Source organism: Chroicocephalus ridibundus, chromosome 7 (assembly GCF_963924245.1).
Source record: "Chroicocephalus ridibundus chromosome 7, bChrRid1.1, whole genome shotgun sequence".
NCBI classification, from domain to species: domain Eukaryota; kingdom Metazoa; phylum Chordata; class Aves; order Charadriiformes; family Laridae; genus Chroicocephalus; species Chroicocephalus ridibundus.
Window position 1 is genome coordinate 54,307,289 of NC_086290.1, and position 15,304 is coordinate 54,322,592.

General features: G+C 42.7%; 1 protein-coding gene across 5 annotated transcripts in view; it reads right to left on the reverse strand.

Moving 5' to 3' along the window:
- The window catches only part of SPECC1 (sperm antigen with calponin homology and coiled-coil domains 1), a 98,946-nt gene that overhangs the window by 41,002 nt on the left and 42,640 nt on the right, over positions 1-15,304 (reverse strand). For all 5 annotated transcript variants that reach the window (XM_063340554.1, XM_063340553.1, XM_063340555.1 and 2 more), the window contains one exon: positions 1,704-3,271. In XM_063340554.1, the coding sequence (XP_063196624.1) occupies positions 1,704-3,271 (1,568 nt within the window). The remainder of the gene's footprint in view (positions 1-1,703; positions 3,272-15,304) is intronic.

A 15,304-nucleotide genomic window follows, 5' to 3' on the forward strand; every position in this document is an offset into this window, starting at 1 on the left:
ATGAATGTCAGTTTTCTTTCCTGGTAATAAAGATAATAAAACAAGATGCTACAAAGGAAATTAAGTATATAATGACCATAATTCCAAACCAATCTCTGCAGGTAATGAACAGAGAAGAATTATATTCCTGGAAAGCTCCACATCTATTTATGTATTGCATTATGAGAGTGATATCACTCTCTTAAGGGGAAGACGATCAGTTCGTCCACGTTAACAATTTTGCTACTTTTACCATGAGCATTTTCAATGGATTGTGAAAACATACGTAGCAGAGCTAGTTACTGCAGATAAGTACATTTCTGGATATAGGACATCTGGAATCACTGAAGGGGAAATCTGCTGCACTTCAGTTTGTTGGCTCAGGCCCACAGATCAATGCTTCCAGGTTCGGGGGGAGATCTCCGAGTAAGAACAACCTATGGAAAAGCAAGGTGTAGGCTGCCAATTCAGCCAGCAGCACTGGCACAGCCCAACTGAAGGGCAGCCTTACAGAAGCCTGTGGTCTTGTTTGGGTGTCACAAATAGCCAATGATTCAAAACAGCTTAATTTGAGGGAAAGGAAGAGTAAAAAGGAGGAAATCTGTGGTTTCCAAACCAAGCAATAAAAGTTTGGTACAGAGTCTGAGCACTCAGCAGTTTTTCATTTATTCTTCATAAACTGCAGCCCCAGTAAGCACTTGGGAGCTTCCTCTACTAACTCCATTTGCTGTGGTCACCTATTTAAGCTGAAAGGCCATCTGGATTTTCTAAATCACTCAAATCATGGAGGTGCTTTTTGGCAACGCTCTCTTCCTCTGCAACTAGCCAATTTTACCGTTCTTCTCATGATCCCTTCCCCATACAGGAAAGGCTGCACACACTGTCGCTCTTTCTGCAGCGGTGGGACATAATCACTGGCTTGTGCTTTATTAACACTTGTTCTAGGCTGCCACACGTTGCAGCTCTCTTCTGAACGTCCGGGATCACACACAAAATACAAACAGGAACTGACTTAAGCTTGCTTGAAGCAAAGCTACAAACTACCAAATGAGGTAGAGAAAATTTGTTCTAAAACAAAGCAATTTTTTTTTCCATTACTTTACCTATCCCACAAGAGGATACCTCTCAGTTTTGTAAAAATATTTCAGTTTTATGAAAATAATCTCATCTGGAGCCTGACCACACTTCATTAGTCATGTTGCTGTAAGTGTCAGCTTCTCTGAGCATTAGCTCACATCCTTGTGTTCTCATGACCAACAACACCTATAGTTCACTACTAATTAATCATGATTAATTATTCAGAATGCAAAATTTGCTGCTAACTACTCATGTCTTTTTCTCCATATGGATTACCGAGTGATTTTCACTAATATTTGTCCACATAATATCAAAGTAATTTTTTTATTGACCTGTTCTTTGCTCCGATTTTGATAAACGCAATTCTATTTACTGAAATGGTAAATTCTGCAGAAGACATTAGGGGAAATTAGTTTTGAATTCTTGAACACGGCTATGCTAACAGTTATTCCTGGGAAAATATGCATCTAGCAGCAGAAACAGAGATAGTATGATACGATCCCAGCTTCCATTCCAAACTAATGTGTGCAACTTAAATCCCGGAAACTTAGAATCAATGGCTCAATAACAATCTAAAGACCAACAATTACCTGTTTGTGGAAGGACAGATAAACAACCATTATATTTTACAGCTGTTTCTGCTTTACCTTAGATAGCAGACCCTGAATGTGCTTCAGTTCACTGTTTGCCTTCAGCAGCTCTTGTTTAAGCTCAGTGCAAGTTGCTTCTAACTGATCCTTTTCTGCATGGGCTACTTTCAGCATCTCTTGCACCTCAGAGTTGTCAGTAGTACACCCCATCGCGTTGATTTCTGCGGCCTTTTGCTTCTCGCTCTCTAACTGAGTTTTGAGAGAGCCATTCTCAATTTTTAGACCTTCTAAGGCAATTTTACAGTCCTCCAGAGTTTTTGTCACTGTGCTGTTACTCTGCTGTTCCACTTCTAGAAGTTTAAGCAGTTTCTCATTTTCTTCTCTCAGGCTTTTAATCACCTGCTGGGCATCTTGATGCTCCCTTTCTAAGCTTCGTAGGCTGCTGGTTAACTGTTGCTGAATGTTGAGCAGTTTCTCTCTTTCAAATTGTGCTTTTTCAAGAACTTCTGCACATTTCTGTTCCAGTTCAAGGACCTTCCCCTCCTGAGCTCTGCTTTCTTCATTCTTGGATCGCTCTTGGAGGAGAGTCATTAGCTTCTCATTTTCTTGGCTCAGCTGTTCTGCTCTATCTCTATGTTGACGAAAGGAAGTCTCCAGGAGAGCTTTCTCTTCCACTAGCTTCTCATTTTCTGTTGTCAGCTCCTGCACCATTTGCTGTTGATCCGACAGCTCCTGCAAAGTGGCTTGTAACTCTTCTGCTGTGCTGTGGTGATTTTCCTCCATTTTTTGTATTCTCTCTGTAAGAGAGGCAACAGAAAGGTCACTAATATTGTTTGGGGAACTTCCTGTAGTGGAACATTTGGAACCTTTGAAGTGGTTGCTGTTGGAGGACGTTGGCCTGGAAGGTACATCTGCTATGTGCTCAAAATCAGACGCATCGGGTGACAAGGAAGCTTTAGTTACATCACTGCTGGAAGAACCCGAATTGCGCAGCGCACCCCCATTCACATGCTGCCTCTGCTCATCCATTTCAGCTCTTGACACATTTTTTGATGGGCTTCCAAAACTGGATTCTTGGGTAGTTGGGGTCGGGAGGCTGCTGTCACCTCCACTGCTTGTTGTTGTGTCTGAGAGGGGAGAGTTCTCTAGATAAAGCAATTTCTCTTTCAAAACACGATTTTCTTCTCCCAGGCTAGCAAGCTCTTTTTGAAAAGTCCTGTTTTTTTCTTGAAGGGTCCGTATTAATGGATCTATGTCAACAGGTGACACTGTTTCTGAGTTTTGGTTGGAAGCACCCATTCCTTCAGCATTAAGGGACCCTTTCTCTTTGCATTTCTTTAGTTCACAACGGAGTTTGGTAATTTCAGAATCTTTCGTTTTTGCTTCTGCCAGGAGTTCTTTAACCTGAGATTCCAGAACAGCCTTGTCACCAGTTTCATGCTCTTGCTTGGACTTGCTAGTGGGGCGCACGTGTTTGGTAGGAGTCGGTGTACCAGAAGAGGTGGGGCTGGGTTGTGTTTTCCTAGTATTGGCTTGGCCACGCAATACGGCTCGCTCTCTGGATACAGATGACGAGATCTCCCGGGGCGCAGGAATCCCTGTGCGCTTTGCAGCTGAAATTGTTCCTTGAAGAGAAAGGGGTGAGACAAATTGAGTCAGTTCAGGAAGAAAACAAGTCACACACCAACAATGCTAGAGCCCAGAGCAGTCTTGGAGAAAACACCTGAGTGCCTGAATAGGTTTAGTCATGACTGAGTGTGTGGATTCATGTTTCACAAAGGCTTGTATTATTTTGCATTTCTTCCTCTCCTACCCACCGCAAAGGAACATAGTCTCCTGAACTTTTTCACAGTGTAGTAATATAATACGTAGATGCTGCAATACGTGAACTGCAACCCCCAATACCGAGATGTTAACTATTTGGAAAAAAAAAAATATTCTTTATGCTACTTTGTGAAATGCTGAATTTAAACCTATTAATTTCCGGGGAAGAGTTCAGTTACTTAAGTAGACATTCCATCTTTGAAAAGAAACATATTTTTATCACACATGAAGCTAATGTATTTGTATTATGCTCCATTTATGCAGATCATCATAAAAAGGTCTGAAACACTTACGCTGACTGCATGTTCAGTGAAATACAAAACTCTCTCCTGACACTTCTAACACCAAGACAATTGTGTTGCTGAAGCTTCTTGCCAAGATGGACGAGAGATTTTTTTCATTTATAAATTCCCATCCTCTTACAGAAGAAGAGCAAAAGGAGGTTAGAAAGTTGATACTGTTCTGCTTAGGTTTGTGGGTTTTTTTCTCTGGGGATGGGGGGCTGTGTGTCCAACCAACTTAATGGCAAAGCATTATGTGATTAAAAGGGAAATAAAGTTTTCGAGTTGCTGATCTTCATCTTTCAAAGCTGTCCTTTGGAATAAGGGACAACAGGTACTGAAGAAACAATAAGCCATCCTAACAATAAATGTATTATTAAGCTGGTTAAAAAAAAGGCAGCTCATTCAAAGGGGAGGTATTATACGCTACTACAAGTGGCAACACTATGAATTTAAGAAATTCCTGTTTTCAGGACTTTACTCAGAAGGAAAACCCCTAAAGTACTGAGCCATAAAGTTTTGAATTATGGTAAAAAGAAGAGATATCGTCTGATGTAGCCACATAAACAGGATGCACAGGCCAGTTATGCAAACAGAAAGGGCTAGTGAGCCAGTGTTTGCAATAAAAACAAGTTCCAGGAGGACTCTGGGGGAAAATCCTAGAATCAATTACATCTCCCCACGTCTGGGAGGCTCTCTTTGCTGATACACACATGCAACATTCACAGACTATCAAAGGGCAGTTAAAACCAAAGGGGGAGCAGACTCTCTGCCTGACACAGCAACTTCATAACCCTCCCACAGCATTTGTCAGAGGAAACCCCGGTGCAGCGACGCACTGTCAGTAAAACTGGGCAGCGAAGGGTTAACATTAACACCACCCAGTTTGCTCAGCATCTCTTTTGAAGAATGCTCTAGGTTTATAAACCCCACACAAACAGGAGCCCCTCCTCCTCTCTCCCAAACAAACACACTCTGCTGCAGGCACAATAAACACCCGGGGACAAAGAGCAGCTGAAGAAAAGACCCCTGAACACAGAGGCCTGCGCTGGGAGGAGAGCACAGAAAGGGCTCTGTGATGGCAGGGGCACGATAAGGCCAGAGACAAAGGCTCCAGTGTTTATGGGAAGAGATAGCAGGGACAGTCTGGCCGGACAGCCAGCAGCCCACACAGCTTCACTTAGTCATCTACAGCTGGAGACGCCAACGTTAGCGAGGCAGCTCGGGGCTCCCCAGCGAAAAGCCCAACGCCAGCGGAGACGGGAGTCTTTCCCGCTGCAACTCAAATGGCGGCTGGTGCAACTCCTGACCCGACAACTCATTTCGCTTGTCAGAGCCGAGGGCCCCCGGCTCCCTCCTCATCCCATTTCTTAACCCAAGGGCTCCCAACTGCCCAGACCTGGCACCTGTAAGCCGCATTCACACTGGGCTCAGCAGACGAGCAAGGCTTTTGGTGGCAATGCAGCTAACACCAGGAGATGAAGGAGGAGAGGAAAACTGAATGGGCCGTGCCGTGATGCGCCGCTTCCAGCAGAGAAATACCAGCTCAGCACAGCTCCTTCTTGCTCAGAGCAAAGGTGCACGTGGGGTGAACCCCAGGTGTCCAGGTGAGAGCACAGAAAGCCTTGTTTGAATGCGTCTCTTGAACACACAGGAGGACAAGTGTCCGGGAGAGAGAAGCAGTACTCACACAAGCTGTAATCATGCTACAGATTTAAGATGTAAAATACGCATTACAAATGGCCACAGATGTCGTTTGATGGACCCACCAAGGGGTGGATTTAAAGCCTTCTGTTATGTCCTGGACTTCTATTCAATCTGAAGTGGTTTTCTACCGTTAAAATAAAATTTTATGACAAAGCAAGTGCCCTGGATACCTCATCTATTTTTATTTTTTTTTGGCAATGCCCAATGCAGTGCAATGACATGACTGTCATCTGGCCAGCACATGACTGGGTAGTGCTACGTAAGCAGTGGGTAGCGCTGACTGGACACTATTATGTACGTTACAAGAAATAATGATGCTGTTACACACTGGTACAAATTGCATGGCACTGAGAAAACCACCTTTTCCTAAGAGAAATGCAGGACTTCTGGTAGCAACGCCAGCATGCTTCTAATAGCCACCAGATGACAACTGCAACATGATCCTGAGCAATGGAAGGCGTATACACAAGGATAACAATTAAGGATATTTAACTGGGATTATCCATACTTCACCAGCTTGCCAACCAGTGCAGGCCCCGAGCTCACTCAACCTGTCCCAGGTGTTTTGTAAGACTTCATGCTCTGCTGACTTGTTCTGTCATAAATCACAAAGTATTTGCTATCCATCAATAACCATTAACCAACCTGGTTTTTTCATGGCGTAGAAGTGTTTATGTACTTTCCTCTCTCCACACTCCAAAACAGTACTATGGGATACTAAAGAGCCACACAGAGCCCAGAAAATAAACAGTTCTGAATGTATATGTATGTTGATTGCAAAGCACTAAAGCAAGTATAAACACTACTTTAAAGTCTATTTTATGAGCGACTCCCCCTCTGAATGACCTTGAAATTGAGCAATGTGGCAGTTATAAATGGAACCGCCAGCCCCACAGCCCGAGGCACCCACCATGCAGGAGCTGCACTGAGGGCTATACAAGTCACCCTGGTGACCCGATTAGCTCGGCACCCCACACTGGCTATGGGCGACTCCAGACAGACATATGCCTGCCAAGCTGCAGAACCCAATCCCGGGTTGATTTATGTTGCTGCTTAAAGTGGCTGGAATCATACAGAACTTCCCTTCCTAGAGAGTGCTGCTTGTTTTGAGCAGGGAAGAGAAAACACAATCAGCCCTGCATCTCAAAGGAGACATTCTGGGGGCGGGGGGGGGGAAAAAACCCCAAACCATTAAATACCTTTCTGTTTGCTCAAAATGGTACTATGGCACCTCATTCCTGTTCATCCACCCTGCCCAACCTGTTCGCTTACCTACTCTCTCGACAGCTTTGACACAAGCTCTTTCCCACTGTCCCACGTATCCAAGCTCCGGCTACCTCTGACCAACAGTATATTTCTCATTCCCTTTGCACCATACCCAACCTCCCAGTCTCACACCCGCTCTGCTAACAGGCTCAGCTTGCGTTCCCCCACTTCGGAGGAACTGGGAATTACTCCTGAATTACGCCACTGAGAGTTGTTGCCCGAAAACCTGTTTTGCTCAGACTGAAGTCACCTCATCATCATCATGTTCTTCACCTTGGTGCCCAGTGAGAACTAGGGAATTCTTAGATATATAATATCAACCATACTATTCAGGTGTGAGGGATTAACCTTAACATAGAGAGAGCGCGCTTATAATTTTCAAGCTGCTTCAAAATTAACAGCTATTTGACTGAAATCCTCTGAAAGACATAACTGTTAACTCTAGGATACAGGACAGGGAAGCAGAGAGAAATGAAATGCCTCAGCCAAGGTCACAGTAAGTCAGTACGGATTAGGACCCTGGCGCTCCTGGCTGGCGACCTGCTGTGCAGCTTTATTGTTTGCACCACTCTCTGCCAGGGAATACTCGCTGACTTTTCGCTGGTGTCAGAAACAAAGTGGGATGTTAATGAGATAAAAGGTGACCCCTTATGATGATCTTTAGCCATTTTAATCCCATTTTCAGCACAGCTACATGTTTTTCCACAGAAGGAAGAATCAGGATTACTCTTCGGTTTTTCCACATAATGATCTATTTTTGATCTAAGCTCTCAGCACCTGCCACATCAGCTCCCATAGGGGCGTCCACAACCAGAAGGAAATGGACTATGGAATGGAGAAAACCATTTCCCAATCCCCCAAGGCGGAACACGTAAGACTGCTGTTCCGAAGTGAAGTCCATGCAGTGCAGCTAACGTAATTACAGTGCTAGCAGGGTAAGGGTGAGTAGGTGACAAACATTTTGCCATAGTCACAGGGGACACACATGACATTTTGGGATGAAGATTCAGTAAGTTTATCTGCCTTCACACTCTGTGTGCTCTGAGACAGCACATTATCGCTGTCATCCCAGTAAAGTACTAGCCTTGAAGTTGCATTTATTTTACTTGACTCAAGCATAATTAACAGTTCAAATACCTACTCCTCCAATCCCAGAGCAGAGGAAGAAATCTCAGTAGAGACGTGACTTCATTGGACCACAGAACCACCTTTGGAAATGTTCTAATTTATGCCTTGGATCTATTTTCTGGAACTGAAGTCAATACAAGACTATTTGCCTCTGGCCTTTGTACCATTTGTGTCCTACAACCTGCCCTTTTCTTAATCCTTCCCTCCATCAACATATTAATAACCCAAAGGTTAATGCCATGGGCTTCTGCTGTTCCAGGGACTGAATTAACAGGGAATGTTCCATTTTATGCTTTCTTCCTAAATTTTAAGCCTGTCAACTCCTAAGGTAAGAACACAAAGCCACGTTTTCTTTAACATATTTAAAAATCCACATCAGCAATTCATTCTTCCATAGTTCAAGTAGGTACGAAGTCTCCTGCATGTAGAGTTCATCTATGTAATTTAAGCACGCTGATCACTGATTCATTTCAGAAAGCATTTCAGTCATGTAACACTAAAACATGAAGACAGATGCATCTTGGGTGTGATGTTTTTAAACAATGGATACCTTATTTGAATTGCAAGGGCAGGATAACAAGAAATAAAAGCAAGCTATTCATAGCACTCTGCAATGTCAAAGTCATACACTTCAGAAAGGCAAACTGTTGCCTGCAGACAAGTTTGTGCTCTCGTGATTGCCTGCTGCTCTAGGACAACTGTCACATCTCTCTCCTTCCAGCTCCTGCATTCTCAACAGACCACCTATTTCACTGTCTTGCGTCTCTTTGCCATCCCTCCCACCTCACAAAGGGATAGCGAAACAAAAGAGAGGAACAAGAAGTTACGGGCTAACTCACAGCCTTCCTGCCAACAGAAGATGGTGATTCTTCCGTTGTTCTGGAATTCTGTTCCCATGTGCTAAGATATTTTAATAGTTTTTGCCATCTGAACGGAACTCCCAAGCCTCAGGCAGAAAAGTGATTCCTGCGATACCTTGAGGGACGTGTTAGTATAAATCAAGTGGGCTGAAAGCATTTAGCAGAATGGCTAAGAAAGGAGAATACTATTAACAGGCCATACTTGTACAGCAAATGAAAAGAGTTATTAGCCTCCCATACAATCTTACTGTGCTCTATCACACGTGGGTTAGCTGAAACAGGTCCTTCTTATCAGTTTTGCGTTTTAGCTTATCCTCTGGCTGTGATTTCGGTAGATCCTGGACTCAGCATGACTGCACTTGCTCAGGCTTTGCCAAGATCTTGCTGAGGATCCACAGCAGCGTTGGTAACACACAGCAACAGACAGGTAACGCAGCCATGTACTCATGCGTGCTCAGTCTTGCCTGTGTGAGGTCCTATTGCTATTTTTAGCCAACTTGGAGTTTCTTATGCAAAACAAATCTGGGTCACAGATGTACCTTAATCCCACCTGGTTTATGACACCTAGTGTAGGAAGCCAAAATACAGATGTCTAGTGCCATTTCAGATGCCCTTTAGGCATATTCAGAATACGTTTACTGACGTGAAAAATTTGACAGTAGCTATGGGAGACGTGTCCTCTGCTTGAGAGGCAGACAGAGAGCAACTGGAATGTCTGAAGACATCTAGAGTGGCACTAGACATTGAACTGAACAGTCAGACTTTCACAACAGATTTACAAGCTGGTGTTACAAGGCAGGTAATAGCAGCTTTTATGTGCCATTTTCAAAATTACTCCAGTACCCAAGTACCACTTAGGTGATTTCCAGCCACACAATGAACAACTTAACACAACACATTAATATGAGACTTTATGACATAGTTGATCTGAATTTAGTCACAGACAAATCAGAAAAGGTGGTATTAGCTAGGAGCCGCTGCATTCTCTGTTGATTCTCTACAATAAAGAAGTATATGTTACAGGGAACCTACCCTTAATTTCCAGCTTCTTTTGTTAATCCAGAGTAAAGTTTTCAAAAACCTAGTTAACTTGGTGCTTAAAATCCATTTTCCAAAAGTGGCTAAACCACTAAGAGGTCAGAGCTTGACTGAAAGCCCAGGGGACTTGGCAGATCACTTGCACCCTGCTCCAGCATTGCTCCCGAGGCTGGTACTGAGGCGGATTGATTAAGAGTGAACTAGGAACGTCCTTTGTGAAACAATGACTATACAGCACAGATAAGGGATTGGTGTATGTTTGACTCTTTTCAAGCACTTTTTCATTAAAAGATTTCAGAGTTTTGCATGCACATCTACTTCATTGAAATGCCCTCTTTTCCCCTGCCCTTTTTTCTCTCTGCTTAAGCAAATGAAACAGTTAAAAACCAACATTCCTGCTAACCATAGATCTTATGACATCCTAATTAACAGGAAACACACTGACACTTTTCATGGTGGCATGAGAAAAAGCAAACATAACTGCTGAAAAGTAGGGCAGATTCAAGCAGTGCTGCTGTGCTCTTCCATACAGTAATCTACACACGCGCAGAATCCTTATACATATTCTGCCACATCGTTTAATGCTGCTATCCTTAAACCTCTGGCATGCTACCAGTAAGACAGCTTGATAACCAACAGTGAATGGATGCGCAGACTCAATCAACTCATGAAGAAGGTCTGAATCAGTTTTAAGTGCCTATTGGGGGTTAGACCAAGAGCAGGACTGGATGTAGACAGACAGATTCTCAGAGATGCAGGTGCCAAGAGATACATATCAGCACCTACTGTTATTTTCAGAACTACTTAAGCTGTTTAGAATTTCATATTTGAGAGCAAAATGTCTAAAACTTCGGGTCCACATCAGCTTAGGTAAAAGTCAGGATAACGAATGACACTATTATACTGTGACAAGTTAATACAGCTCAATCTGCTTGACACACAAAAGGAATGAGTCGAACAGGTTAGCTGTCAGCATTTTTCACTGACCAGTGTTGGATACTCCTTTGGACAATCCTCAACAACTCGGAAGAGCATACTTATTTTCCATTTCTTTTAGGGTTGTCCTGCAGAAAGACAATGCTACCTGGTCTTTATGCAATGGCGAACAAAGCAAACCTAGGCTTGGCCAGCAATGGTTCTCCTGAATTAGTCTGTTTGCAGAGTATTAGTCACAGAGCCAACACCTTTACAGGGCAGCAACTCTTTGGGAAGGTTCACTTGGACTCCACCTAGCTTTAAAAAAGACAAGGAGAGGGCTGAAGAACAAAGTTGGTTTTGATAATCTGACACTAATTATATAGAAGCATCTACATAGTCTCAAATAAGGCCTTCTGCTTAGCAAACGTTGAGACTAAAACGTAATTACAATGTGAACTCTTTTTTCTGAAGAATTTTAATGGCCCATTGGACTGTCTGGACTGCCTGATTACATTCCCAGCGTAACAGGCACAATATGCAAGAGGAAGAAAAAGCAAAAAGACTTAATGCAATGAGTTTGATGTATGTAATCATTGTGGACAGTCTAGGGAAGCAACTTGGGTACTGATATTTGACACAGAGGAAGAGAGTAAAAGACCAAAGAGAAATCAAAATTATATTACAAAGTGTTAGGGAGCAACACATACCTGTATTTCAAAAGTTACACTACCAGAAGTTCCAAAAAAAAAAAAAAAAAAAAAAGGCAGCAATAAGCATCTGGATCTTGCCAATTCCTAGTTCAAGACTACAGAGACCCCTGGCATGAGAGCTGAAGACTTTGTAAAGGTTGGCTTATTTTTTGTTTTAATTAGAAGATATGAGTCTGGAGATCCAGGGTGCAAGGAGCACACAAGAAAAAGCACTATTTTGCTAATTCAAAGACTACGTCATGACAAGATTACTTGTCAATTTAAATGTGTAGATGAACTATGGGTAGGACATTCTTTTGAAGCATGGCCGCTAGAAGAGACTCATGGTAGGAGACTCCCATGGTAGGAATGTAACCCAATAGGAGAGTCAACCTTATATTTGAAACATCTCCATTTGGTTCAAATTTTAGCATCTAAACCAAGCAAAATTGTACAATTGTACTGTCCAGTACTCTTAGAATCCACAAAAGGCCCTATTTACACTGTCTCCTGTCAGTTATATAGTGTTTTCAGAAAAGGTACCTAGGGAACATCTGCTGCATAATTAAGGAATTTCTTCAAGATCAGAAATATTTTATTTTCCGCTTGTTGGATTCACCTTGCTCAGTAACTCTCATTTTGTTCCTTCTTACATAGGAAGTCACATTTAACTCTTCCAAAGAAGTGTTAAAATGCAAATAGAAAACCAGCGCTTCTCAGCATCTGATGGTTCCAGGCTCTTAGCGCAGCCACCAGAACTGAAGCTCAAGCTCACATTGTCACCGCTCAGTGCCATTACAGTGGACACAAGGTTGCATTCAGAAGGTAAATGAGACAAGATCTGATCAAAATACTGTTCACAAAGTCTCATTGTGAATTTCAGCCAACTTTTTCCTCTTTATGGGCCTGTTGACGTACAATTCCTCTCTGAATAACAGGCGTAGTGAAAATCTCTTTACCCTGAGAGACATGCCAGTGTCTATACAAAAGAGTCTCTCTGAACATTTCTTACACTATTTACTTAGGCTTTCTGAAGGTTTGAAATAAAAATGGAATGAAAACTCAAGCTTGGATATGCCTGTCCTGAATATATACAGTTTTGTACCCAGTACGAAACCAGCGCCGGTTGTACTTTTGCTCAGAAGTCTAAGGACCAAAGATACATCCGTGAAGTACATTGGCAAAACCAACCAGAGGCAAGAATTGTGCTATGCATGCGTATCCTTAGGTAGCGTGCCCAGTCTTCGCTTTCACAAATACAAATTTCCCTTTCAAATCTGCTCAAGAGTCAAGAAGCATCTAAAGAGCTTCACTTGGTGCCATAAGCCTCTAGCACCAAGAGGCTCATGAGGGTACCACTGTGTTCATGTCTGAAACGAGCGATACAAAACCCCATGGAATAACCAAACAATGCACATCGTCTCTGCCAGCGCGGGGGCAGATTCCAAGTGCAATTGCAATCCACCACTGTGCTGCTTTGGATTTCTAGAGTACCCAGCAACCTGGCATAACAAACATTGAGACATCCAAAGCAAATGGTCTAACAAATGTTGAGAGAAACTCTATATCATACACTTACTGGAATGTCCCCCTGGTAAACTCAAGCCTACTTTTTTGGGAACCGTTAATACCAGTGGGCCTGCCAAAAACTTTAGTCGCCTGCTAACTATACCCCTTGCCTACCCCCCAAAAAGAATGATTAAGACTTTCTGTATGTAGCATTATCCCAAAATATCATCTGGTGGAATGTACAGAAATCCAGAATTATTTTTTTTTTTTTTAAGAATACCAGCATTGAGTGTTTTGAGAAGTAGAGGAAATTAAAAAGCAAACAAACAAAAAAATCAACCCTAAATCTAACCATGCAAATTCAGTTAACAGTGGTCCTCATGGAGCAGCAAGTAGATCCATTCCTCCACGTGCAGTGCGTATCCAACGGCTCTGTCACAACTGAACGTTACCAACTGATCTGTGGCTGCGAGTTAACGAAGAAGAGGTACCTAAAACCTCCTGATCCAGGAATCCAATAGCAAAGAAAAGCGCAAAGGACCCTGCTCCTTCCAGACAAGTCAGGTGCTGTGAATCACTCCTCTAAGCTACTAAAATCTACCTGAAATCACATCTGTAAGCACAAAGGGTAACCAAAAAGGAGTTTAAGTGGGGGAACACTTAATACCAGCATTTTCACAGTTAGAAGGCTAATTTATTCAACCTGTTTATTTAACTGTTCATGAGGCCTCCCTGTGAACTGAATCAGGGAACTGATTTGGCTATAAAAATATCTGCATGTTTTTCCCCTCCCTTTCGCTTTCTTTGTTAAAGGCAGGTCCTGATTTAATTCACTGTCCTTCCCATAAACACTTCAGCTTGTACCACTGAGGGAGCAGAGAGCCGCCACAGAGGAATGGAGCAGCAGAAAATGCCTTTACAAAGCACTCAACAGCAGTGTTGTGTATTAGGAAACCATGACCTGAACCCTCTGGTTCAGGAATGCTGCCCCACACTTGGCCAAAAGGCCAGGGCTCACGGAGCCAAGAGAACTTCTTTCCTCGTGAATTCTCAAACCCTGCTAATCCAGAAGAAGTAGGGAAAAAAAGGGATCACAAATGGAAACATGAAAGGATATTCCTCCTCCTCCCCTAAAACAGAGGGAAGAACTTAAAAGCTAGAGGCCTTTTTTTTTTTTTTAATTGTTTGCTTAATGCTTAATAACCAGTATGCATTGCATTGGTATTACAACTGCCTTTTGTTTACTCAAATGTGATGACCACATAATAAACCCAGTTTTATTGTTGTTTCCAGCCTGCTTCAGTGAGGGGGTGGGGAGAGGACTGCAATTGAGTTTCCACAGCTCACCCAGAGCTTTAACTCTGCCTAGCATAGCGATAAGGGATCCAGCTAGCGTTGTCCTGAATAGCTGACACTAGGAACTGGGCTGAAATCATTAAAACTATCACCACAGGATGAGACGCATCAAAAGAAATGAGGCAGAAGGGGAGAGAGGAAGAAGTCTCATAACATAATGAGATGTTTATCTATAAAAAGTTGCCCACTTCAAAGCAGGAAGAGCTTCAACTCCTTGGTAAAAAGAAGAGAGCTTTTAATTAAAAGATCAGTCAAAGATTTTCCACAGTCAAGCGGGCTCAAAGAAACTATGTGTGGAGGAGGCTGAGAGTAATTTCTAACATGATTAGTCCATTCTTCAAACTCAACGAGGCTTTATGAAAGCAGCATTTCTCAAGATCTAGAAGATAAGGATTGTGGAAATAGCCTCGGTCCCTCAGAGAGCACTGTCTCTTCCTTCTGATGCCTCCATCCTCACCAGCTTTTGCTCAGGAAAAGCCTGGAGAAATGCTATCAGAGCTCTGTGCCTCCCACCTCGGGGCAAGAGAGATCGCAAGCCTAGGACCAAGGGATAGTCAAATGGATATGCAGCTTCAGGTGGCACAAAGTTACTGCCATGTACTTTAGGAGGCCTGGAAACATAACATGAAATATTTCTGTACATTGCTTTAGCCAGCCGAAAAAGGCTGTCTTCTGCACACAACCTTCCATTATACAAAGGTTTAAAAACCTTTGAAGATTTAAATAAGTTGCACCACTTTTCTGGAGCTCTCTTTCCATTCAAGGAATGATATTTGCAGATGGGGATGGATATTACACCACTGCCTTATCCCTTTCCAGCATTAGAATATCAGCATTACGACTGACTTTATGTGCTCTTGGGAACAAGACTTAGACTGACTTCTGTTTGGTCAAATATTTTTTTTATGCTTTTATTATTGTTTTCTGAGGAAACAGAATTTTTACAATTCACCCTTGAACAAGTAAAATTATACTTTTTCTCTACAGGCTGCAATTTACCAACAATTTTAGCATGTCACAGATAGGCAAACACCGGGGCTGTTGCACTCGGCGAGCTGGTGCCGTGAGCTTTCTCCAAGCAA